At 51.1% G+C, this 22,064-nt stretch overlaps 2 protein-coding genes across 8 annotated transcripts; both read right to left on the bottom strand.

Annotated features, from left to right (window-relative positions):
- Positions 1-758: 758 nt before the first annotated feature.
- ZDHHC1 (zDHHC palmitoyltransferase 1) lies at positions 759-17,190 on the bottom strand. Of its 5 annotated transcripts, none has more exons than XM_072346390.1 (11): positions 16,837-17,190; positions 15,207-15,419; positions 14,268-14,329; positions 13,104-13,205; positions 12,205-12,329; positions 11,719-11,877; positions 8,969-9,081; positions 5,447-5,532; positions 4,036-4,129; positions 3,315-3,423; positions 759-2,689 (listed from the first exon to the last, which is right to left on the bottom strand). In XM_072346390.1, exons 2-11 carry the CDS (start codon positions 15,417-15,419, stop codon positions 2,175-2,177), a joined length of 1,578 nt encoding a protein of 525 aa, XP_072202491.1. In that variant the 5' UTR covers positions 16,837-17,190; the 3' UTR covers positions 759-2,174. The 5 variants fall into 5 exon arrangements, with proteins under 5 accessions (XP_072202491.1, XP_072202490.1, XP_072202492.1 ...); XM_072346389.1 differs by lacking the exon at positions 14,268-14,329 and adding an exon at positions 13,808-13,983; XM_072346392.1 differs by lacking the exons at positions 759-2,689; positions 14,268-14,329 and adding exons at positions 2,721-3,229; positions 13,808-13,983.
- A 312-nt stretch (positions 17,191-17,502) lies between these two features.
- LOC140257361 (fibulin-7-like) lies at positions 17,503-21,437 on the bottom strand. 3 transcript variants are annotated; one of them, XM_072346633.1, is made up of 9 exons: positions 21,311-21,437; positions 21,021-21,100; positions 20,550-20,706; positions 20,281-20,451; positions 19,995-20,120; positions 19,745-19,867; positions 19,528-19,665; positions 19,303-19,441; positions 17,503-18,195 (listed from the first exon to the last, which is right to left on the bottom strand). In XM_072346633.1, exons 2-9 carry the CDS (start codon positions 21,084-21,086, stop codon positions 17,835-17,837), a joined length of 1,281 nt encoding a protein of 426 aa, XP_072202734.1. In that variant the 5' UTR covers positions 21,087-21,100; positions 21,311-21,437; the 3' UTR covers positions 17,503-17,834. The 3 variants fall into 3 exon arrangements, with proteins under 3 accessions (XP_072202734.1, XP_072202735.1, XP_072202733.1); XM_072346634.1 differs by having other exon boundaries at positions 21,303-21,392; XM_072346632.1 differs by lacking the exon at positions 21,311-21,437 and having other exon boundaries at positions 21,021-21,287.
- Between the last annotated feature and the right edge of the window lie 627 nt (positions 21,438-22,064).

Below are 22,064 nucleotides of genomic sequence, written 5' to 3'. Positions count from 1 at the left end.
GGAACGCGGCTCCTATAGAGCAAGTTGCTACAAAACAGAGGGAAGTGTTTCGGAGGTTGTGCAATATGTATATGGTCACCCTGGCGACGGCGCGTCCAGCAGGCATTAGCGGGGCTTAGCTGTGTCTGACAGCAGTGGGGATGCACACGGGGTGTGCAGGGACCAGCAGCCCCGCGGTGTGAGGTGAGGGGCAGAGGGGCTGCAGCTCCATCCCCCTCCCAGCACTGTCACATCGAAGGTCACCCTGGCTTCAAAGAGGAGAAGATGAAAGCAAAGGGGTGGACGGGGCCGTGATTTATTACCCGGCGCTGGGAAGGGCTCCAGGAAGCTGTCAGCATCCTGAGGATGCGCCGCTCATCCCTTCCAAAAAGCCACAATGTCTCCTGGTGGAGCCGGGAGCACCACGTCCTGCTGCGGGGAGGCAGCTCAGACACCCAGCAGCACTTTAGGAGGCTCCCCTGGGGGCTCTCCTGGGGCACAGCAGCTCTCCAGCATCGCCATCCCCACCCTCGGGTGCACAGCGTGCATCCTTAGTGCCCAGCGCTCTGAAGTCAGACACCACTCACACACACTGCAGAGCTCAGCCCATAGGCAGCACTGGGAGTCTGGCCCCAAAACCCCCGTGGGCTTCCCAAAGGGAGCCCCTCTGAACGTGCACAGAGCCAGCCCCAGCCAAAGGGCAAAGCCTGGTGGGACACGGTGCTGGATGGCAGAGCTGGGTATCACCAAAGGGCAGCAAATGAACAGAAGAAAAAGTGTTTAGCAAAGGGTGTAGAAAATTTTATTGTGGACAGAGCTAAGAAAGAGCTCCGGGTGTACATCTGGGACCGGTTCTGCGTGGGCAAAGAACACGGAGCTGCACCTGCTGGTGGTGGATGTCGGATGAGTGGGTAACAGTTGGCCTTGAAAGCTCACCTGCTGCAGGGTGCAGCTCTCTTGGATGGCAGCAAACAGGGAGAAACAGCAGAAAATCCGCCTAGCCGAGCACACAGGATACCTCTCAGGGGTCACAGAGGTGCTCAGAGCTCAGCTCTCCATCCCTTCGGTATAGGAACCTCCTGGTCAGAGCCCAGAGATGGCCCTGGAACAAGATGTGCTCTACAGAAAGCAGCTGGAGCTCAGGCATCCCCTGTGCCCTCCCTTGCTGAGGGAGCTGGGCCAGCTGCCGGCACTCAGGGCACACAGCCCTCCCCGTCACACCCAGACAGGGGCTGTCAGACACGGTGCAAGCGGCCAAGGTGGCAACCACAGCTCAGGGTGGTGGCCATGGAGGCCACGCAGCCGACAGGTGAGGAAGCAGAGCAGGCACACAGTGCTGGTGGTGAGGCTCAGCGGGCTGCTCCGCTGCCATCCCGGGCTCTGAGGGAGCTGGCTGCTAGGCAGGTCTGGGCTTCCTGGCAGCCAAGGCACCAGCGCTCAGCCAGGAATGCAAAGCAAGGCATGCTGCCCACAGAGCACAGAGGAGCACAGGCTGTGCAGCCCACATCACCCTCTGCTCTCAACGCCACCACGGAGCAGTGAGTCCAGGCCCTGGTTCTGTGGCCTGGTATCATCCACACTTGGGCTGTGGGTTAATACTGACTTGGCAAGCCCAGGAAACGAAAAGCTTTCGGGGCCAGCTGCATCCCCAATAGTTTCAGATGAGAAGGCTGCAGTGTGGGGCACCCCAGGCTGCTGGGAAGGTGCAGCTGAACGGGTCAAACCACACTGCTTTAGAGTAAATGCTGGTGGACTTGGCTTGAAGGTGCACAGTGAGGAGTGGTACCGGGACAGAACAACCCTCAGGTCACTCCCTGTCTAGCAGCTGAGGCCCCCCAGGAATGACCCAAAACCTGGGTGAAGGCAGGTGGAAAACTGAGTTTTCAGGGTACCACCAGAGAGCGGAGATGCAGCCTTGTTTTATCCTACAGCATGAAACTTACTGCAGTGTTGGTCTGCAGAGCGTCAGGAGCGCACAGCCCTTTCCTATGGAGAATGCTCTATTTTAGTTCCCTCTGGCAACACGTCAAAGCACCCACCTCAGCCCCAGGCACCTCTATCTGGAAAACCTGCTCCCCTTAACAAGGAGAGTGGCACTGGGCTCGGGGCAGTCCTAGCTCAGTAGGCAGCAGCCATAAGAATATGATGCAGAGCCTCTTGTTTCCCCTCCAAAGGCCGTGGCTTTGGAAGGACGCTCACTCGGGCACTGTGGTGTTTGTCCTTACGTCCTTTAAGCATGGATCGTGCCTGCCCAGATGCTGCTGGCTGGTGCATTTTCTGTGCTGTGGCTCAGCTGTGCTCCCACCAGGCCGGGGCTGGGAGACATGAGGTTCTCCACTGCTCTTACTTACAAACACAGCAGGAGCCTTAGGAAATAGTTCCAGATCTCGTTCCACACGCCTGCCTCGCTGGCAGCTTTTCCTTTTCGCCTTGTGCCCAGAATACAGACTCTTCCCCTTGCAGTGTTTGGGGTCAGGTGTGGACATGGGGCAGCGCCGAGCGTTGCTTGAGCTGTTCTTACAAGGGCTGCGAAGGGCTGTGCTGCCCAGGTGAGTCTGAGCCACGGGAATCTCATCCATGGACTCAGCAGACTCGGAGTGATAGTCAGCTGGGGGTGCTGCTGCCTGCACTGCAGCAGGCAGGGGAATGGAGGGCACCAGGAGGAGAGGGCTGTGGGAGGAGGAGGTGGCAGCAGCTGTGGCTGGAAACTCTAGAGATGGAATGAAAGAGACAAGGAAGGACAAGGAGAGAAAGATCCGTCAGCCCCGTAGGTGTCAGCTCTGACATGGCTGATCCAACAGCTGGGGAACCCCAGCCTTCAGTGCTGCTGACAGAGCTGCTTCAGCAGCCTAATATTGTTTATGAAGATCTACATTTCCCTCTTGCTCATCTGACCAGTTTCTCCTTTAAAAACAAAAGCAGTCCCTGGTACAGCTGCCACCACAATGGTTTTTGCTGTGCCTTCCCCCTCAGGAAAACAGAACTGAAACCAGCACCGCTGCTGTTTAATTGCGCTGCTGCAGTAACACCTTGAGCATTAGGAGCAAGAAGAGCCCTTCTTCTTAGCTACCTTGTAACTAACAGTTCCAAGAAATGGCTCGTTTAAAGCTTTAATCCCTAGCACAGAGCAAGGAAAAGCCGGCATCACACCCCCGTTAGCTCTTCACGACACAGCTGCCTCCAAACAAAGTCCATATCTGCTCTTCAGCGGGGAGTTTCTGTTCTTTGCTTTTTCTCTTGTCTCTACTTTCTAAAAGCAAGTTTGCGTTAATTCCTTCACACTGCAGCGCACTGGAAGAGTTTCAGAGCACAGAAGATGAGTGCTTCACACTCACCTGACTGGGGAGCTGGAAAAGAAGCCCAAGTTCCAGTGTGTGCTTTAGACCTGCTCTCCATCACCAAGGAAGAAGTCCTTCGCATCTTCTTTCTCCTTTTTTTCTGTCTCTGTGAAAGCAAGAAGCCAGAAAGTCACACGCAGCACGTGGCACATCGAGAGAGAGAGCTCTTGTCCAACATACAAGTAGAGCAGAAAGAAAGGATTTCTTCTTATCATCTGGATAACAACGTTGATTAATGAGCTTAGAGGAAAGGAGAGCACCACTATCAGCCACCGGAGGAAATGGGGAAAGGGTACAAGGGTAAATGAGTTTTAAGAAGCAGAAAACTTCCCTTTGGGCAGCTATTTCATGCACTAAAGCTTCACACCCACGCACACTATATTCCCCTGGGCAGATGCTTTAACCTCCATATTGGAACACATGAACTGTTGGATTTTGCTCTACAGAACCACGCACAGCTCGTTACAGAGATGCAGTCACTGAAGTGCACTGGAACAGAGAGATACTGCACAGGCTTCACATGTTACAGTTCAGCTGCAAGTCTGCGAAGCAACAGCAGAATGCATCTGCTCACACGTGAGAGCTGAGGCAGGAGAGCAGGGTCTGGATGCAGTGACACAGCCATCCCAAGCACAGTTTGCACCAGAGCAAGCTTGTCCTCATGCAACCTGATGGGTCACCATCAGAGAGCAGAGCACACAGCAGGACTCCTGCTTACCTGCAAAGGGGCCGTAAAGTGAAGAGATGGGAGATCGGGAGAGGAGCTGCGTTCAGGACCAGCGTCGTCGGGGTGGACATAGAGCTTTGAAAAGCTAAAGCACACAGCAGATACATCAGATGCTCCCCTCTGCTTAACTGTGACACCTTTCTTGCACAGAGCAAGCTTCAGTCAGGCTAAGGCAGCCCTTGCTTTGCACTGCATGCTCTGCAGGACTGCAGGGGAGCTGTTCCTGTGCAACCCTGCACAAAACACCAACAATTTCCTCTCCCTTTCCCAAGGACATGAGTTAGTAGGCAAGGCTTAATTAAGAGACAAGGACGCTGTTTTCCTGTGACTGCTCTGCTCATATCAGAAACTGATTCATATTGTGATTCACGTCTCCTGACAAGCTGCAATCTCATAATGATAATGAGCTCAAAATAGGAATTGCGGGATAAAATCACCCAGAAGTTTAAGCTGGCAACAGAATAAACTCCTGCTTGTGATACAGTGGCTCTTAGCACTGGCTATTATCAATACTCTGCACCATCACTTGGATTCCACATGGAGCTGAAACTTGATTTTGAGAGAAAAGCCTGAGAAGGGAGATTCAAATGTACTAAATGGGCACACACACAACCTGAAATGGTTTTGTCAGCCTGGTTTCTTTTTATTTAGTTGAAAAGAAAAAACCTTTATGGAACCTGGAAATGGGTTAAGGCTGGATTTTCTGACAATAAAGCAGACTAGGACATAGAAACATAGAATCACCAAGGTTGGAAAAGACCTAAAAGATCATCCAATCCAACCGTTCACCTATTACCAATAGCTCCCATAATGCTGAGCAGGTCGCTCAATCAACTGATGAACTGAGACATGGCAGCAAAAATGCACAGGGTCAGAGTATACGTCAGTGGGATCCCCTTGTACCTGGTAACTTCAGCCTCCAGTTAGACCTCTTGCTAACAACCTCAGCCTTGTTAAGGATGTGAGCATACACAAGGTGTGGTGAGCTACATACAGTTACCTCTTAAAGCCCCAGCAGCTGAGCATTAAGACAACCTCAGATCACTCACTCAGTGTGACTTGTACTCCAGAGCTCTCCAAGCCTAAATCACACAGCAGCTTTCTCGTTTCACTGTTGCTCACAGAGCAGACCACCCCCTTCAGTCACACTGTAGAAACTTACTGCAAGCTGAAGTGGAGCTCCCAGATCTACTGCAGGCAGCTTTAAAGTAATTTTACTGTAAAACTCTACTTCCAGGAAAGTTATTGTCCCAGAGGAAGGGAGCTAAGTACTCCTGCATGTATTTGCCCTCCTGAAACTCAATGAATTCAGCATGTCTTGGTCAAAACACTGGTGCTCCTTCTGCTCTTTAGACTTTGGGGATGATTTCCCATTCAGTGCACACATCTCTGGGGGACTCACCATTTTTCTGAGCTGACTGCTGAGAAGTCCTCTACCCGAACACCAGCGTCTGTATGGCCGGGGTGAGCTGAAAGTACGTCTGCTTCCTGAAACGACCAAACAGAAACAGTTCACGTTTTCAGAACAAGAGGGACCCACAGGGGAGAAGGATTTTCACTACAGAGGTGTTTTCTTTCTGAATTTTCAACTCTCGTACTCTCGTAAGCATAAAAGAGGCTTAACACAGAAGCCTCCTAAATCCAAGTATCTGAATCAAAGAAAAGGGCTCCTGGATCTCACCCAGAAGCACACAGTTGGGGTGGTTGGAAGACCAAGTGATGGACCTGCCTGTGATGATGCTGTCTGATGTAAGGCAGTAAAAATGAAAGCCAATTGCAAAGAGCTGCAGAAGACTCCTGTCATCTAGAGCTATGGGCTGATACAACAGCATGTGAAAGCCCTCCATGCTACATGGATTCCAGAAGAAACTACAAGATACAAAGGGAGTACAAAGCCCCTGACACACATTGCCAATGCTGCCAGAGGGCACTGGGGACAACACTGCCAGCAACACAGCCAGCACACTGCACTGCTCATCTTTGGCCACTCTTCTTCCTGTGCCAGCAGAGAGACATCCCAAATTACTAGTTGCTCTCAAAAACCTTGGCATGGAGATCTGGAGTCCCTGTGCTCATGTAATTGTAGATAAGAGAGCTGCCAAGCTGGAAAGAGTTCAGGCTTGTTGCATTTTGTAAAGTGCTCTTACTTTAATTGCTCTTGCAAACGTAGAAAGAAATTTGCAATCGTTTTATAGGTGCTGGCATCAAATTGAAGGGAAGTGGAAGCCTTAAACTTTGGGGTTTGAGAATTATACTGCTGGGGGTTTGCCAAGAAAAGCAGGGTTCATCCCAGTGCAGGATTAATGATCTGCAGATATTTCACCCTGAATTTGTAACTCGGATCATCAGCCGTCACTGCCTGAGCACCAGGTGTACACGAACTGTTCCTCAGGGCTCCTTGGAGACCAAATTCCTTACGCTGACACACCAACCTCGTGCACCTGAGTCACAAACAAAGGAGATGAGCCACAGCCTGGTGTCACCGCAAGCAGTGGGAGATGCAGGTACTCCCTGCACAGTGTGCTGAAACAGCTGTAGCAGGAGATACACATCTCACCTCGTGACACTGTGCACAGCAAGGGCAAACGATCAGGATTTGATATCCACAGTGAGCAAGCAGGACTGCAGGCTTGGTATTTCCAAGGAGGTTAACAAAATGCATCTTGAGGATACCGCAAAGCAATGCTTTCAAGTGGGCAAGAGAAGAGCCTTTTAAAAATCCATTTTATACATTTTGGCCTTTTAAATTATGCATAACCAAAGCAGCTGCACAGAGAAAGCAACCCATCAGAGCTGACAGGCAGGAACAAATGGAAGAAGACTCGATCAGTAGAAAATGCAACATTCTCTCTGCATGATGAAAGCACAGCACAGAGCCCCAGCATCCCTCAGCTCCCACACAACTGGCAGCTGCCAGCTCGATGGAGCCGCCCCTCCCCATCAGCTCACTCAGGCTCAGCTCTTACTCCTGCTACAAACAGACTGCTAACCCCACTGAAATCCCAGCTCCCAGAGCTCGCTGCCACCTCACGACTGCTGGCCATGCTCAGGTCTCCTATAAACCTTTAGCCTGAACATAGCCAAAGGCTGAACCAGCACACAGGCTTAAAAAAGGCTACAGCAACATGGGAAACACATCTCGCTCTCCACAGTTAATCAACGGTTAAGACAAAGGTGGGAAGAACACAATTTCTATTTGATGCTTGCAGAGTCTTGGATCAGTTACAAAGGATCTCTGTGTTCGAGCTGAAGGCTGTAGTCAATGCAGCTTACAAAAGGCGAGTCACTCGGTGTACTCCTACTCCATGTATTTGTTTGTGTTTATCTCTGGTTGCTATGTGAGGAACAAGGAAAGTCTGGGGGGTTAACAGTGTTCTTAACAATGTTACTGGGCATCTTCCAGTCCCTGCTGCTCCCCAAGGTACTGACTGCAGCAAGGAAACAGCTCCTTTTCACCCCGCTTCTGCAAGCCTCAAATGGAACATACTCACAACTTCTAGACAAGCACCCGTGCAGACAGAACACAGCTGAACGGCCACATCCCAACTGCAGGCACACACAGCTCACCTTCCTCAGGTATAGTTTCAGTTGAGATGAAAAGATGGTAACCAGGAAATGATTAGTGCTAACGTTTCATTACTGCTTTAATGCTCACGGTAGGCAAAGCTGTACGAGATGAAATGCCAAACATCCCTGCTGTTATGGAAACCTCCCTTCAAACTGAAAGTTCAGATTTCCCAACAGGGAACAAGAAAAGCTGAGGGCTCCACATCGTACAGAAAGGGAATTAGCTCACTTTGCCCCTTCCTTTGATAGGGAACAGCCATTAATGAGTCCAGAGAGACCCCAGGATCAATTCACAGAAGATGTGGACTAAGCTGGGATTTAATTGGTTTGTTATGAAACATAAAACTAGTTATATAGAAGGCAACTCATTCAGCTCATAAAGCTAGATAGAGTTACATGGGCTCACAGAATCCCAGAATAATTCAGACTAGGAGGAACTTCTGGAAGTTTCTAGTCAACTCCCCCATCCAAACCAATACAAATGTTGCTCAGTCAAACTCTGAGCACTCCGGGGACAAAGCAGTCTTGCAGCAAAATGAATTACACCAAACCTTTCAATGAGAGTGTCAGTGTTATGTATGCCACTGCACGGTGCAGCAGGACTGAGGAGTCCTTTGCAGCAATACAGATCAGCACGGTGGTAATCATAAGGACCTCAGCACTGTGTAGACTCGTCTCAGAGGAAAACAAAGCTCTCTGGCTCCCTTCTGAAATGGATTGGTGCGCTTTTCTTTTTCCAGATAGTTAAACTAGCCCATATTGGCTGCCTGATGATTAACCTCAGTTTATCCAGTCTTGGAACCGGTCTCATTTTCAATCATGACCTACAACACCAAGCACATAGACCAGCAAAACACACACTGCCACCAAAACAGATGGTCCTGCCCTTTCCACTCCTCAATCATCCTCTTTCATGCTGACACAAGCAGTTAAGTGACTGCTTGGTGAACCCAATGGGAGGGAGCTGGCCCGGCTAAACACTACCTCAACTATTTTTTTAATAAAGTTTCTTCTTACCCAGATGAGTTCCCCCACCCTGTTCACTGCATGACCGTAACAAACAGCTGCATTGGCAAAGGACAACAGATAGTCCAGAGCCCAGAACAAGTGGTGGAAGAAGAGAGTGGGTGGGACTGATTTGTTTGAAAGCAGTACTTGCTAATGCCTGAAGTGCTCATCAAGTTACAGACTGGAGGCTCTCACATCCTACTCATATCTGAGCTCCTCAAAGGTGCCTCCAAAGTCCTATCTGGAGCAACTGCCTCTATAAATTGAAGCTTACAAAGCTGAAGCAAGCTCTACACAGCTGATGAATGGGGCTGTTCTATGGGAAATGGATGGCTAGTGCAGCGAGTACCTGACTGGGTATCACCTGGGAGGGACAAGGATCCGGCTGCTTGTCTGCTTCTTTGGCCTCTTGCTGGGCACGCTGCTGCAGGATGTACTCATATGTAGTCAGTTTGTTCCACACTGGGAGGAAAGAAAGAGAGCAGCTGTCAGTGTGTGAAAGGCCACTCCCGATTACACTGACAGCTCACAAACAGCCTGAAAAACTCCTCGTTTCAATGGTAACTATAAACATAAGAAGACTGATGCTCCAAGCCAACAGCACCTTTGCACTGCTTATCTGATTGTATCCTTCATTATCATCCCAGCGCTTTCTCTCTGTCATAGTGCTCAGTTAAATGTCTCACATACACATACATGGTGCGGCCTTTTGCATGGCAGAAATTCATTCAGCTCATTTCACAGCAAATCCATTATTCATATGTGATATTTGAAAGATCCGCGTTGCACGGTGAGCAGTCAAAAGAAACGTGATACTAAATGTAGAAAAGAAAACCAGCAGGTTGGCGCAGCCCAGAAAGAAGACTGAGACGATTTGTGTCCAAAACAGCGAGCACTGGATACCCATTCATCTTGTGCCAAACAGACGTGCCCAAAGTTTATATGTGCCTGAGTTTATGTGCTCTTAACATCCTACAGACACAAACACATCTGCTTCCCTGAATGAGCAAAAGCATCTGACATTTCTGAGCAGCTTGGTTTCCTCAAGAGACTCCAAACATTACAGGGATTCAAAACTAAGGCGTTCCTCTCCTCATGATGCCATAGTATTTTTAGAACACAGAAGCCAGAAATGGATGCTGTAGTTTCTGACTGCTGTCTAGAAGCATTATCCCTGTTGACAATAGCATATAGTTAAATCAGATGCTCAGGATGTGGGACATCTAGACTAAAATCTCTGCTGTGCCTGAATTAATTTGTTCCAGTAGTATCTTCCCACTCAGAACCAGGCCCTGCACAGCTACACTGCAGGGAAGTGGGGGAGAGCAGAGGCAAGCAGTGGCCTTATGAAGAAAACAGAATCCAAGATGCATTTGGCCAGGAAGTCAGACCATAAAAACAAATGCAAGTCTGAAGCCAAGCGACCAGAGAATGTAATTAATGAGGAAAGTGCAGGGTGCTGGCAAATCCTAGTAGAATGATATCTGTATGCATTATTTAAGCAACAGAACACGGTTACAAAGCATTCTGGGGTTAGAATTCATTGGTTTCTGCATACTTAGCAGAGAAACCTTTGTTGTAGTATTTTTTAAATGGTTATTTAGGCAAAAGCACCACATTTAGCAAACATTACTGCAGCACATCGTGTACAACACATCATTAAAAACCAACCAAACACCTCCTATCTTCTGACATGCCATGCTTCACTGAGCGCCTCTACAACTGCATCTCAATCAAGATGTAACTGTGATCACACGGATCAGCTGCTTTGAGAATAACTTACTGTGACAGCAGCAAGTAATTAAAAGCAGGACAGTCATTCTGAAAAGATCACATTAAATTGGGTCAAAACTAAAAGCTGATTTGCCTTCAGATTGGTTCTGAAGGAGGACAAATAATTCACATCTAGGCATCAATTAAAAAAAAGCCCAGAGCAGAACTGGGTTCTACGCACAGAACTGGGCTTTGGTCACACAGAGCATTTCTGTTTGACAAGAGAACCGTTATTCTAAGGAGGGAGCACCCTCTTGTGGAAGCTGTATGGGTAGACAAGATAACGTGCCGTTCAGTGCTGTACAGTATAATGCTGTCTTTTTTCAGCCAAAGGAAACGTTCCTGGACTTGTCCCAGCACCGTGATGCTTTTTAGCCCTTCTGTAGCGGTAGATCAACCTTTAAAATCTCCAGGCATCACCATTAACCAGATAAAAGTCAACTTGTAATTGCATGAAGAAAGCAGAATCATGGACTGTGACCACATCTGGAACTGCACTGCTTTGTGCTGACCTCATTTGTGCTGTCACTGTTACAGACAACCTAACAATTCACCTGTAAGCAGCTCCTCCACCTCTTCCATCCCTTCTTCCCTAGTTTTGACCCCACTGACTACTGCAAGTGCAAGATCTGCTCTCATCATGACTTACAGAATGCAAATAGCACGGGCTCCACTCCAGGCAATGACTGGAAAAAACAGTATTTGATGACCATCTGCACTTCCAGACAAAAACTGTCCTGTTTGATACAGCACCAAGCAGGAGACCTAATCAGAAGCCCTTGTGAAAGCTTCTCCCTCCAAGTCCCACAGGTCCTTTTGTGTCAACACCGTACAACTTCCATAATGGGATCAGATCTGGGAGTTGGGCCTCTCACTAGAAAATGAGTCCAGAGAAACAGGATCTCTTGTATCACAGAAGCACTGGCTCTAGAGAATGGCACTGCACACGTGAGTGCACCTTGCTCACATCATGCTGTGTTTCAGCTGGTAAGCCCTACAGCACCAGACTGGCACTACACAGAACCAGCTGGGATGCTCCATCAACTTATAACCACAGGAAATGTGACCCAGATAAGCTTCTTATGGGCTATATAGAATGATGTGCACTTTTAGATAAAGTCTCTCACTATCATATTAGCCAAGAACAGCTCCGTTACAATTCTTTATTTCTTCCATTTAAGTTGCCACCATTTAACCTTCAAGATTTACTTGCAACTGTCCAAACACCACCCAAGACATTCTGGAAATGGCTACTGATGTAGTTCAACAAGTGAACTCTGAGTTCAAATGAAATGGAGATGCAGATGATAGGAACATAATACTTACTAAGATAGATGTGAAAGGTCAAGAGGTGGCCTAGCAGGCCCACAGTCACCAGGCCCAGAAGAATAAAAGTGCCAGCTGAGAACAAAATGGCAGGTGCCCGAGTCTCAACAGGAACAGCAGGCAGGAACACAAACCAGACATCCGTGTGGTTCTTCAGACCTGTAGAACAAAAGCAGCAGGAGGCCTGTAGACTGTCCATGCAGTAAGTATCTCTAACTCAGCTTTATAGCTGGAAATATTTGTAACTCAAAATGGGCTGCAGGCCTGTTATGCATGTGAGGCTTAAGAAACTTTGTGCCTGCAAGGCCTTTAGGAAGAGCAGTTTAGTGTGTGCAAGAAGGAAACATTCCATCAGCTGGGCAGACACTTGTAGAAGGAATCATTCCTACTGAAGGAACAAGGAATGGGAGAAGAATGTGGAAGAATCCAGTCTCACACACTGGTCCTCGAGATGTGCTGGCTGATTCCAGGATGCATTGCTCTTACCTTCATAGTGATGGTCAGAACGCAGCATCATGGGGTTAAGGAAGAACTCAACAAAGACGTAGAAAGCAATGAGCAGCAGAATCCCAAGGCCCAGGATGGCAGACACCACGCTGTTCAAAAAGAACCTGCCAAACAAGTGGGATCTCTGAGTGGCTTCAGTAACATCACAGACATAATTCAAGAGACAGATACATACAGCTATTTCATATTACTGGGGTACTTTAATAGATGCTGGACAAGAGACTTGTTTCATACCCTGACAGTAACTGTGACCCTTTAAACAATTGTAGTTAGAAAGCAGACAAGTATATGTATGACAGAAGAAGAGCTCCCTGAAAAAATCTCAAGGCAGCATATCGTGGCACTCAGCAGTAACAACTCTTTGCTCATGTGGCTCTAGCACAGGAAAGTGAGCAGAAAAGCAATAATCAGTGTGAGCCTCCTTACTCTTTACCTTAAACCTAGCACAGATTAGATTTGCTTGTGTGCTGCTGTAACTCCTGCTAGTTGACAGGAAAGCGGGCAGTTTGGATTCAGAGATGGGAACAACAGCATGATCATGGACCTACTCCCACTCCAGTTATCACAAGCACTGCAGCCACCCACTTAACATACCATCATGTTTTCCTAATACCAAATAACATGATAAGGTTTTCTGCTTTCACCTGTCAACACTTGACTGCTAAGTGTTGGGATTCTACCCCTGATTATGTGGATGTCACAGCAGTGCTTGCATTTTCCACCTAGTTTCCTCATGACTGATTTTATTCAGCTGGGATCTAAAAGAAAAGTGGTTTTGTGTGGCTGACAGCAGATCAGAGTGAGATGCAGGAGCATCCTGGGGAAGGGGGATATTATCTAGGCAGCGATGTGTTCCTGCCACGGTGCCAAGCCCTTACCAGTAATTCCTCTCTCCCACACAGTTGTTGAGCCATTTGCAGTGGTGATCAAAGCCACGCACACACTTGTTGCAGGTACCACAGTGCTTCGATTTGGCACTCCTGCCAAAGAAAAGGTGGTGTTAGAATGGTATGCCTTTACCAGAGACACAAGTACAGCAGCTGAGAGCCTGGTAACCAACCATATCTACAATGAGAATAATTAAATTCCCCAACATATTGGCTGTATTCACTATTGCTGGACCACGATCCCAAACACTGCAAAGTTTTCCTTTTTAATGCACTGCGTGATTTCCAAATCGGACATCATTGCTTTCTTGTTTTAAGCTCTTAAGCAATTCTACAAACCTTGACCTTATAACCTGCCCTCCAGGCATTTCTCCTATCACATTAGCATCTAGCCAAACACAAGCACGCACATACAAGTTACACGCTGTTTTCAGATCAAACGCCAACATCCAGATAACAAACAACAGCAGAGTCCTCTCCACACAACATGAGAGCAATTAAGTAACACACAGGACCACATTCACATTTGACAGTGGACGCCTACCCAGCTGTGAATAAAGATTCACTGGCACTGCAGAGCTGAGAGCTTCAGGAACTTGATTTCAATCTTATAGCCTAACAGTAAAGAAGCGTCCAATGGCAAAGTGCAGTGGCGAAGAAGAAAGATCAGTAGAAGGAAAAGAGAAGATACTTACACATTTACATCACAGACATGGCAATGATGGTTTTCAATGACATGTGCATGCTGATTACGATTGAAGGTGGCCAGAGGCCCTAGATAGTTTTTTTCTCGCACTTTTGCATCCGCAGGATCAATGGAGACTGCAGTAAGATGAACAACTAAATGGTAGATAAAACACACTCCTGGACACTGAAGCACACAGTTAAGGATTGTAGGAGTGATCTAATGTATATATTTTATTCCTAATACACAAAGCCCACAGAGACAAGGAATATATGGACTACAGATTACCGTAATTGATTACAGCACATTAACCTGAGCTTTATTAACAAAGAAGTTCACCTGCCTCACTGTAACTAACATCCTCTGCAAAACAGATAACTAAATCTACAGGATTTACTCATTAAGTACTATTCTGCCTCGAGGAAATGCCCTCCCTTGCACAGGAGTTTTTAAAGTTTACCTTTACTTACCAGAATCTGACCCTATGTGCAGCCTGATGGCGTAGGTTCACACTTCTTAATCCATACAGAATCTTTGGAAAGTAACAGGCAGTTAAGGCCGTGCACATGCCCCTTCAATAGACCAAACTTCCAAAAAGAGAGAGAGAAAAAGATCACATCAAGGAACTAGCACCGAACACCTTGATTTCTTCTTCCTTCAGAATCCCAAGGAAGATCACCTTTACCAAGTATGGTACTACAGACTGTACTGACAGGACATGTAGTTTATATCTCAAAACATCACCTGTTTGGATTCTTGTTCCCAGAACACGGTCACAAGGCAGAGCACATAAGCTTTAGAAGTACTTTTGATCAAACCTCAAGTGACTGCCAATATTTGGAAGGAAAACAGCAATGTTATGTGTCTGATAAACCACTGCAGGCTAGAGCTTGCTTCTCAATACACTGCATGCAACAATTAATCTTCCTGCTTATTTGTTACACAACCAGATATGCACATCATTGATCCTATTAAAGTCTATGGAAAACACAGTAGTGTGGTAAGGAAAAAAAAGAAGAGGCATTAGTACTAACTGGCAGTAAACAATGTTAATTTTTCTCCTTGGTTTGCACTGCAGTAAGACTGACAATAATCCTGGAGTCACACAACCCCACACTCTGCAAACAGTAGGTCCCTGGTTTTCCTAGGCCCTCCCTGAAACCCTGCAGCATGCTCATAGAACATATGGAGACACACAAGCAGATAGAAACAGAAGAGCTTGAGAAGCAAAGCCTTAAAAGGGAGTAACGACGGAGGCAAGTTAATGATCTACCCAGGTGGATGAACAGGGACGGTTCCAAAATAAGTGTTTCTTAGAGACAGGAGAAAATCAACATTATGGCTATGCCCACCACTTGTTTTAAAAGGCGCCACAGGTAATTCATGTTCTGCTCTTGACCAAAGGATACAATATAACCAGCGGACAGCCAGTAGAAGGGCAGGAGAGGAACCAGAATTCCAAAGCCAACCAAGGCAAAGAAGAGATAAAGCAGCCAGGTGGTGATCTGGAAAGGGTGCAGAGGCCAGCTCCAGCCATTTCTTCGAGCACGTTGAACCTCAGGACCAGCTTCACCCAAATTCTCCGGAGCTGTCTTATTAGGTGGCTTGTTGCAGATGTTCATCTGTAGAGATAAAAAAGAAAACGTTGATATCAAAGAATTCTGACTGAGTCCTGGTCCTGGATATATGCTCCAACAAAGAGACTAGGATAAGCATCTGAGGGAAGACTTCTCTCTGCAAAGAGGACCTACAGGAACAAAAGGGAAAAGCAATTACACATTCTAAAAGCTAGTGTTGATACCCATACTGAACAACAATAAGCCAAATTTTCAGCTAAGGGGAACTTGTGAAGGTTTTGCCAGTGTTTGTATAGATCTAGGCCAAAAACAAGTTAGAAGAGCATAAGTGGGCATCCCAGTGACAGAATACAATATGCTCTGCTCTGGGAACGTGTTCATTTCAGAAAGCTGCTCCAGGTGATGGCAGGACAAATCATAGCATCAAAGAATGGCCTGGGTTGAAAAGGACTACAATGATTATCTGGTTCCAACCCTCTGCTGTGTGCAGGGTCACCAACCAGCAGCCCAGGCTGCCCAGAGCCACATCCAGCCTGGCCTTGAATGCCTGCAGGGATGGGGCATCCACAGCCTCCTTGGGCAACCTGTTCAGTGCGTCACCACCCTCTGCGTGAAAAACTTCCTCCTAATACCCAACATAAACCTCCCTTGTTTCAGTTTCAAACCATTCCCCCTTGGCCTATCACTGCCCACCCTCATGAACAGCCATTCCCCCTCTTGTTTATATGCTCCTTCTCAAATGCAGCCACCTGACTGAGATATGCCACGCTTTCATTCCAGCTGGTGAGAAGTGCAGTGAAAGCAGGTGGGCCTCCTGGAGCAGATGGGATGGAACCACAGCTTCAGAACTACACAGCATTCAAGAAAACAGAGGCGCCTTTGACAGAAACAAAGTGGAAAGACTAGAAACTGAACAGAAAGTGAACAAAAAGAGGAAAAAGGAATTGCACACAACACCACTGTAAGGCCAGCTGTTGCTAGAACAAAACAGCTACGCATGCAGGGCACCCACACAACAAGATTACTGAGCTGTCCTACAACACCTGGGCTGCCAGCATTAGAAAGCAAGACTTAATTGCTAAGACAAACTATGAACCAGAACCTGGGAAGTTTGTGTGCTTGCACAACAGCTATAAGCCATAGATGCTACTTCAGTTTGTGTTGAACTGTTAGTTGCAGCTCTCTGCTTGCACTGAGCCGGGCTGTGCTTCGAACAGAACCTGCCTTGCTAAAGAAATGCATCCGTTCTGCATGGTCCCAGTGCCCATTAAGTCCATCCATCTCCTGCCCCACACAGCAGCACGCAGCCACTCATTAACCTGCAGCACCGCTCCCGTTAAACCCTCTGCCCGCATCTCCCCTCAGTGCCCTCCTCCCCGCCGAGTCCCGTCAGCAGACCCGATCCGTTTCAGGCTCAGGAAAGCACGGCATGCACCGCGTTACCGAAAGGCTCGGGGCTTACTCAGTCAGCGCTGCTCGGACAACGGGGGTCGGACTCGGAGGCCGCAGGTCGCCCCGTGCAGTCGGCATACAGGGAGACCCGGGGCCGGGAGAGGCGGTGGAACGGAGCCGGGCGCCCCGCGGGTCCCGTGCTGCCGGGGCGGGCCCGGCCCCCCAGAGAAGCGAGCGAGGGGGTCAGGCGGCTGGGCCCGTCGCCATGGCAACGGGCGGGCTACGGCGCGCCGCGAGGGACAAAAAGGAGCCGATGCGTTTCGCCGCGGCGCTCCGCTTCCCGCTCCGGTACGCGACGGGAGGTTGCTGGGCGACCTTCCGCACAGCCGCTGTCTGAGCCGGTTCCCCCCCCCCACTGCCGGGCCCTCAGGTGCTGGCGAGCGGTGTCCGCAGCACAAGGAGGGCTTTATGGCCGCGCACAGCGGCTGCTTTGTGCAGGGGCACGCCTCTGCAGCCCGTCCCCAGCGGCCCTCCTCGCTCCCAGGCCCTGTGTGGGGCTCAGGGCCTTTCCCTTCCCCGCGGCCTGCCCTGTGGCTTGAAGGGGCAAAAAGCCATTGGCCCAGCTGGGAGCCCCGCTGCCCTCCCCGTGCCTCTGGTGGGCCTGCAGCCCACCCATGGGGCTGAGCATGAGCCAGGCCTCACGAAAGATGTTATCATGGAGCAAGGACACCCTCCTCACGGGCACTTTGCTTTTATTGGATAGGTATGAGGTGTGAGGAGGCACAGCAGGCTGGCACAGATGGGCCCCCTCCTGCTGTAACCCCCAGCACGGCTTCATGATTCCTCCTGGCAGCATCAGCAATGGGAAGGGGGTCTTCTGCTACGCTCTAACAGCCATGAGCAAGCATGAGGAATCCTAGGATATCATAGCATCTCCCACATGAGAAGGACCCACTGAGGCCAGCTCCAAGAAATGGCTCAAACAGGACGACGGCTGAGGTCACCATGCTGATCCCACTCCGTCGTTCCCCAGGAAAGAGCCACATCTGCCTCCAGCAGAGCCACATCTCAAAACTCATACTGGGACACAAAGGCCGTGACCTTGAAGATGTGCTTGCCCAGCAGCACCTTGCGGGAGAACTCGCTCATCTCCAGCTCCACCTCTAGCGTGGCTGGCCCCACCACCGGGCTGCTGAGCACCAGCTCTCCTGTCTGCCGGTCCGAGCGCCGCACAGCAAAGACGCCCTGGCCCCTGCCACCTATGATGGCGAAGCGCAGGCTGTCACCCACGAAGCGGGTGGTGGACATCTTGAAGAGGACGCGGGGCACGGTGCGGTTGGCCTGGAGTGGCAGGTAGTGGAAGGAGATGGAGGTGGCGGCCAGGCGGCAGGCTCGGCTGTCCGTGGGGCAGGGGTTCCTCTCACACTGGCTGCCGGGAGACAAGGGAAACAACCACTCATAGGATCATAGAATTGTTTGAGTTGGAAGGGACCTTAAAGGCCATCCGGTCCCACTCCCTGCAATGAGCAGGTACACCCACAGCTCCATCAGTGCTCAGAACCCCATGTAGCCTAACCTTGGCTGTCTGCAGAGATGGGGCACCGCCACCTCTCCAGGCATCCTAACACAGAGCAGAGGGGCAGATCCCCTCCCTGCCCTGCTGGCTGTGCTGTGTTGGATGCAGTTCAGGGCAGTGAGGGTACAGAGAGCTGCTACCCACCAGTACCTCTATCCTCTTGACCTCTAGCTTGTACCGATAGTGGGGGTTGCCACAACCCAGGTGTTAAGACCTTGCACGTGGCTTTTATGAGCCTCATGAGGTTCTCCCAGACCCACTGTGCCATCTGGCTCTTGGGGAACAGGCTGCCTGCTTGCAAACAAGCTTATGGAGACCACCAAGCACACTCAGCACCTCCAGCCTCATGTTCTGTGATGGAGCAACCCAAGGAGGCCACATCCAAGCATGCCCAGCCTTGGAGAGGTGTCCCTGGGCTGGGCACAGGATCTGGGTGCAGATCTGCAGCTCAGAGCTGGGATGCTGCTCTGCTTGGGTTGCTGCAAGAGCTGTGCCAGGACAGGGGGAACGAGCCAGTGGTGCACAAAGCAGTTCAGTCTCACAAGCAGCACTGGGGGGAGGGTTGCATGTTGAATTGTAGCCAGAGGCACCACATAAATGTACAGAGGAGGGGAAATGGCATCGTTCCCCCCTCCAGGTCCTGGGCACCGGAACTGTTGACATTTGATTAAAGCTCTAGCAAAGTCAACCTGGAGCATGCCTCCCGGATAGAGGTGCTTTGCTCTGGCTGCAGCCCTGAGCACTATGCACTGCCTGCATAAAGCCCCCTTGTATTTGGGTGCTCTCGCCCGCTCCTGCAGCCACCAGCATCCCAAACCCTTTGGAAAGGGGCATCCTGCAGCGTGCCAAGCACGCCGCGTGAGACAATTTGCTGCCAGCACTCTCCTTGCTGCCCTTGGATTCTGTGATATAGCACATATAGGGCCCATCTCCTCCCTGAGGTTATGGCACGATACTCACAAGCTGGAGGTCTTGACGTAGCTGGTGTTGTGGCGTGGTGGGGGGCACTTGGGGAGCACACAGCGGTGACCCCCGAAGGTGTTGATGCAGAGCTCACCGTGGGTGCAGTTGTGCTGGCTCCCAGCGCACTCATCCACATCTGCAGTGGCAAAAAGGGGGTGAGTGGGGCTGGCCATCCTCCCGGCCATGTAGCATATGTGGGGTGCTCGGCATCCCTCCTCTTACCCTCACAGGTGTTGCGGTCAGCATGGAGCACGTACCCCGGTGGGCAGAGGCAGCGGTAGGAGCCAGGGAGGTTGAGGCAGTCATGGAGGCAGATCCGGGTCTGGGGGTTAGGCTGGAAAAGCTGGCATTCATCCACATCTGGAGAGGCACAGTGGGGATGGATGGGAGCTGAGATGCTCCCATCCCATTGTGCCTCATCCCTCCTCACACCTTGTACCTTGGCAAACACCTCCTGCTCGCATCTGGAAGCCGGCATCACAGCTGCAGTGCCGTGAGCCCGGGCGGCCCTCGGCGCAGCGGGGCTGGCGGCTGAAGGATGAGTTGCTCAGCGTCACCCAGTCTGCAAGAAGGACGTGGAGTCACCAGTGGGGAAGGGTGAGATGGTTGCACTGTGGTCCTGCAAGCATTCCATCCCCCTCCACTCCAGGAGGCTCCGCTGAGCTGGGGATGGATTTGAGGGCACCTACAAGCATAGACAGGGCTCTGGCAGCTGGCTCCTGACCAGCCCCGGGGGCACAGACATGTGTAGCTCTGGTTGCCATCCACGCAGGTCCCACCATTGGCACACGGGTTGCTGGAACATTCATCGATACCTGGGGAGAAAGAGCTCATAAACACCACGAGACCAGGGGCAGGGAAAGCCAATCCCTGCCTCTTCCTGCCACCCAGCCAAGCTGGAATGCAGCCCCACAGCAGGGGATGCAGTGTTTGCTCCCTGTGCAGTCCCACAACCCCGAGCCCACGGCACTTCACTTCTGCAGAAGGGCTGGGTGCCGCTCCAGCTGCGGTCTTGCCGGCAGGTGCGCGACTCCGAGCCCACCAGCTGAAATCCAGCGTTGCAGATGAAGTGAACGTCGTGGCCCAGCCGTGCACTCCGGCCCAGCTTCCGCCCGTTCAGGGGCACCGCCAGCTGCGGACAGGTGTCTGCGGATGGACAGATGGATATGGCTGAGGATGGGAGCCCACCCCTATCCCTGGGTTGGAGCCCAGGAGGGCCGAGCTGGTGCGATGGGATGCATTACCGTTGCGTTTGCCAGCGAGCCTCTGGATGCGGCTGTGCAGCACTGAGAGCTGCTTCTTGAGGCTGCGTGTGCCCTGGAGGTGGGCAGCCTCCTGTGCCGACAGCAGCTTCTGCATCTGACGCACGGTGCTGAGCACCTGCTGGTGGCTCAGGCACTCCTGGGGGAACACAGGGCCCTCCCCATCACCCGCTGGGCTGGGCTGTGTCCCCTCCCGTGCCAGCTGGCGACAGCTGGGCTGCTCTGGGCTCATCCCTCTATCCCACTGCAGGGTCTGCCTTTGCTTCTGCATCTGTGCCGATCTCAGCCCCTCTGCCTGCTCCTATATCGGCACCTGAGGCGCCTGAACCCCCCCCCCACCCCAAGGTGGCTCTAACACCCTCCTCGATAAGGAAAAAACCCCAGACCACCTTTTGTCCATGGGCAGCCCTATGGGTGACCCACCCATGGCCACTTTGGGTGCAGGGTCCTTACCTGGGTGCTGCCGATGGCCAGCTGCAGGATGCACAGGGCCACCCAGCCTGGCAGCGGGATGAGCATCGCGGCAGGGCTGGCTGCAAGGACGAGACACCAATATTCCATCCTGCCCGTCACCACAGCCCCATCAGGGTGGAACCAAGGTGCTTTTCACTTCCCCACCCCAAGCTCTTGCAGCCACATCAACCCAGAGACCCCCCCCACCACTGTCCCACAACCCTCCATGCAGTGACACGGCACTGTAACCACGACATGGCATCTCCCCACAGCCACCCTTACCCACAGACCTGCTGGATTTCAGGGGCTCCGGGATGTTCCCCAGCTCCCAGCCCAGCTCAGCTTCCTTCGGTCTCTCTCTCGCAGCCTGCTCCTCCGCTCACCGGGATGTAATCTGTGTGTGCCTGCATGCCTGAGTGTTTGTTGTTTTTTCCCCTGCCCAAGCCATAGGAAAGTTTCCCCTTGGCACCCGCGCCGGCCTCTCCCTTCCCTCTCCACAGATCAGAGGGTTTGGGGCCTTTTATGTCACACGGGCAGCAGATGCTGGCTTTCCCTGTGGCCATGGCGTGCCGCTGCTCACATGGGATGGCCGGGGCCAGGCGGTGGCTGTCACCGTGCTCACAGCCTCACCGGTGCACAGTGCATGGGGCACAACGGGTGCATGGTATGGGGCTGATCCAGGCATCTGCCAAGCACAGGGAGGGCTCCTGAGAGCAGAGGTGGCTTTGGGGGCTGCACTGGGTGGGGGTAGCTGGGCTGCGTTGCAGCCTGGGGTTGGGTTAGAGTCAGGGTCGGCATCAACATTAGGGTGATGGATAACATTAGGGTTAGGGATGGGGTTAGGGTGAGGGAGGTTCCTGGACTGCCTTGCATGGGAGGCTCCAGCGTTGCCCCTCATTGCAGGAAGGCATACAGAAGGGACACAGGCTGCACTCTCTGGGCTGTGCTGTGCGGGGCTCAGATCCCTCCCCATCCCAAATGGCACAGCTGGTGGGGATGCCAGAGGCTCAGCAGGAAACCCAAAGGCTACACCGACCTTTCGTT

Source organism: Excalfactoria chinensis, chromosome 11 (assembly GCF_039878825.1).
Source record: "Excalfactoria chinensis isolate bCotChi1 chromosome 11, bCotChi1.hap2, whole genome shotgun sequence".
Classification (NCBI taxonomy): domain Eukaryota; kingdom Metazoa; phylum Chordata; class Aves; order Galliformes; family Phasianidae; genus Excalfactoria; species Excalfactoria chinensis.
The sequence above is the reverse complement of the archived record's forward strand: the minus strand, read 5'-3'. Positions and strand labels throughout refer to the sequence as shown.

Excerpts from the sequence above, each read along its gene's own strand:
- ZDHHC1 (XM_072346389.1), bottom strand. The coding sequence starts at position 15,419 with ATGAACATCTGCAACAAGCCACCTAATAAGACAGCTCCGGAGAATTTG. Across the intron at positions 13,984-15,206 it reads GGCTGTCCGCTGGTTATATT|TGTCCAGGAGTGTGTTTTAT; the intron begins GTATCCTTTGGT and ends TGTGTGCTTCAG. Across the intron at positions 2,690-3,314 it reads TTTTCCAGCTCCCCAGTCAG|AGTTTCCAGCCACAGCTGCT; the intron begins GTGAGTGTGAAG and ends TTCCATCTCTAG.
- LOC140257361 (XM_072346632.1), bottom strand. The coding sequence starts at position 21,128 with ATGGAATATTGGTGTCTCGTCCTTGCAGCCAGCCCTGCCGCGATGCTC. Across the intron at positions 19,868-19,994 it reads CCAGAGCCCTGTCTATGCTT|ACTGGGTGACGCTGAGCAAC; the intron begins GTAGGTGCCCTC and ends TCCTTCTTGCAG. Across the intron at positions 18,196-19,302 it reads TACGTCAAGACCTCCAGCTT|CCAGTGTGAGAGGAACCCCT; the intron begins GTGAGTATCGTG and ends GTCTCCCGGCAG.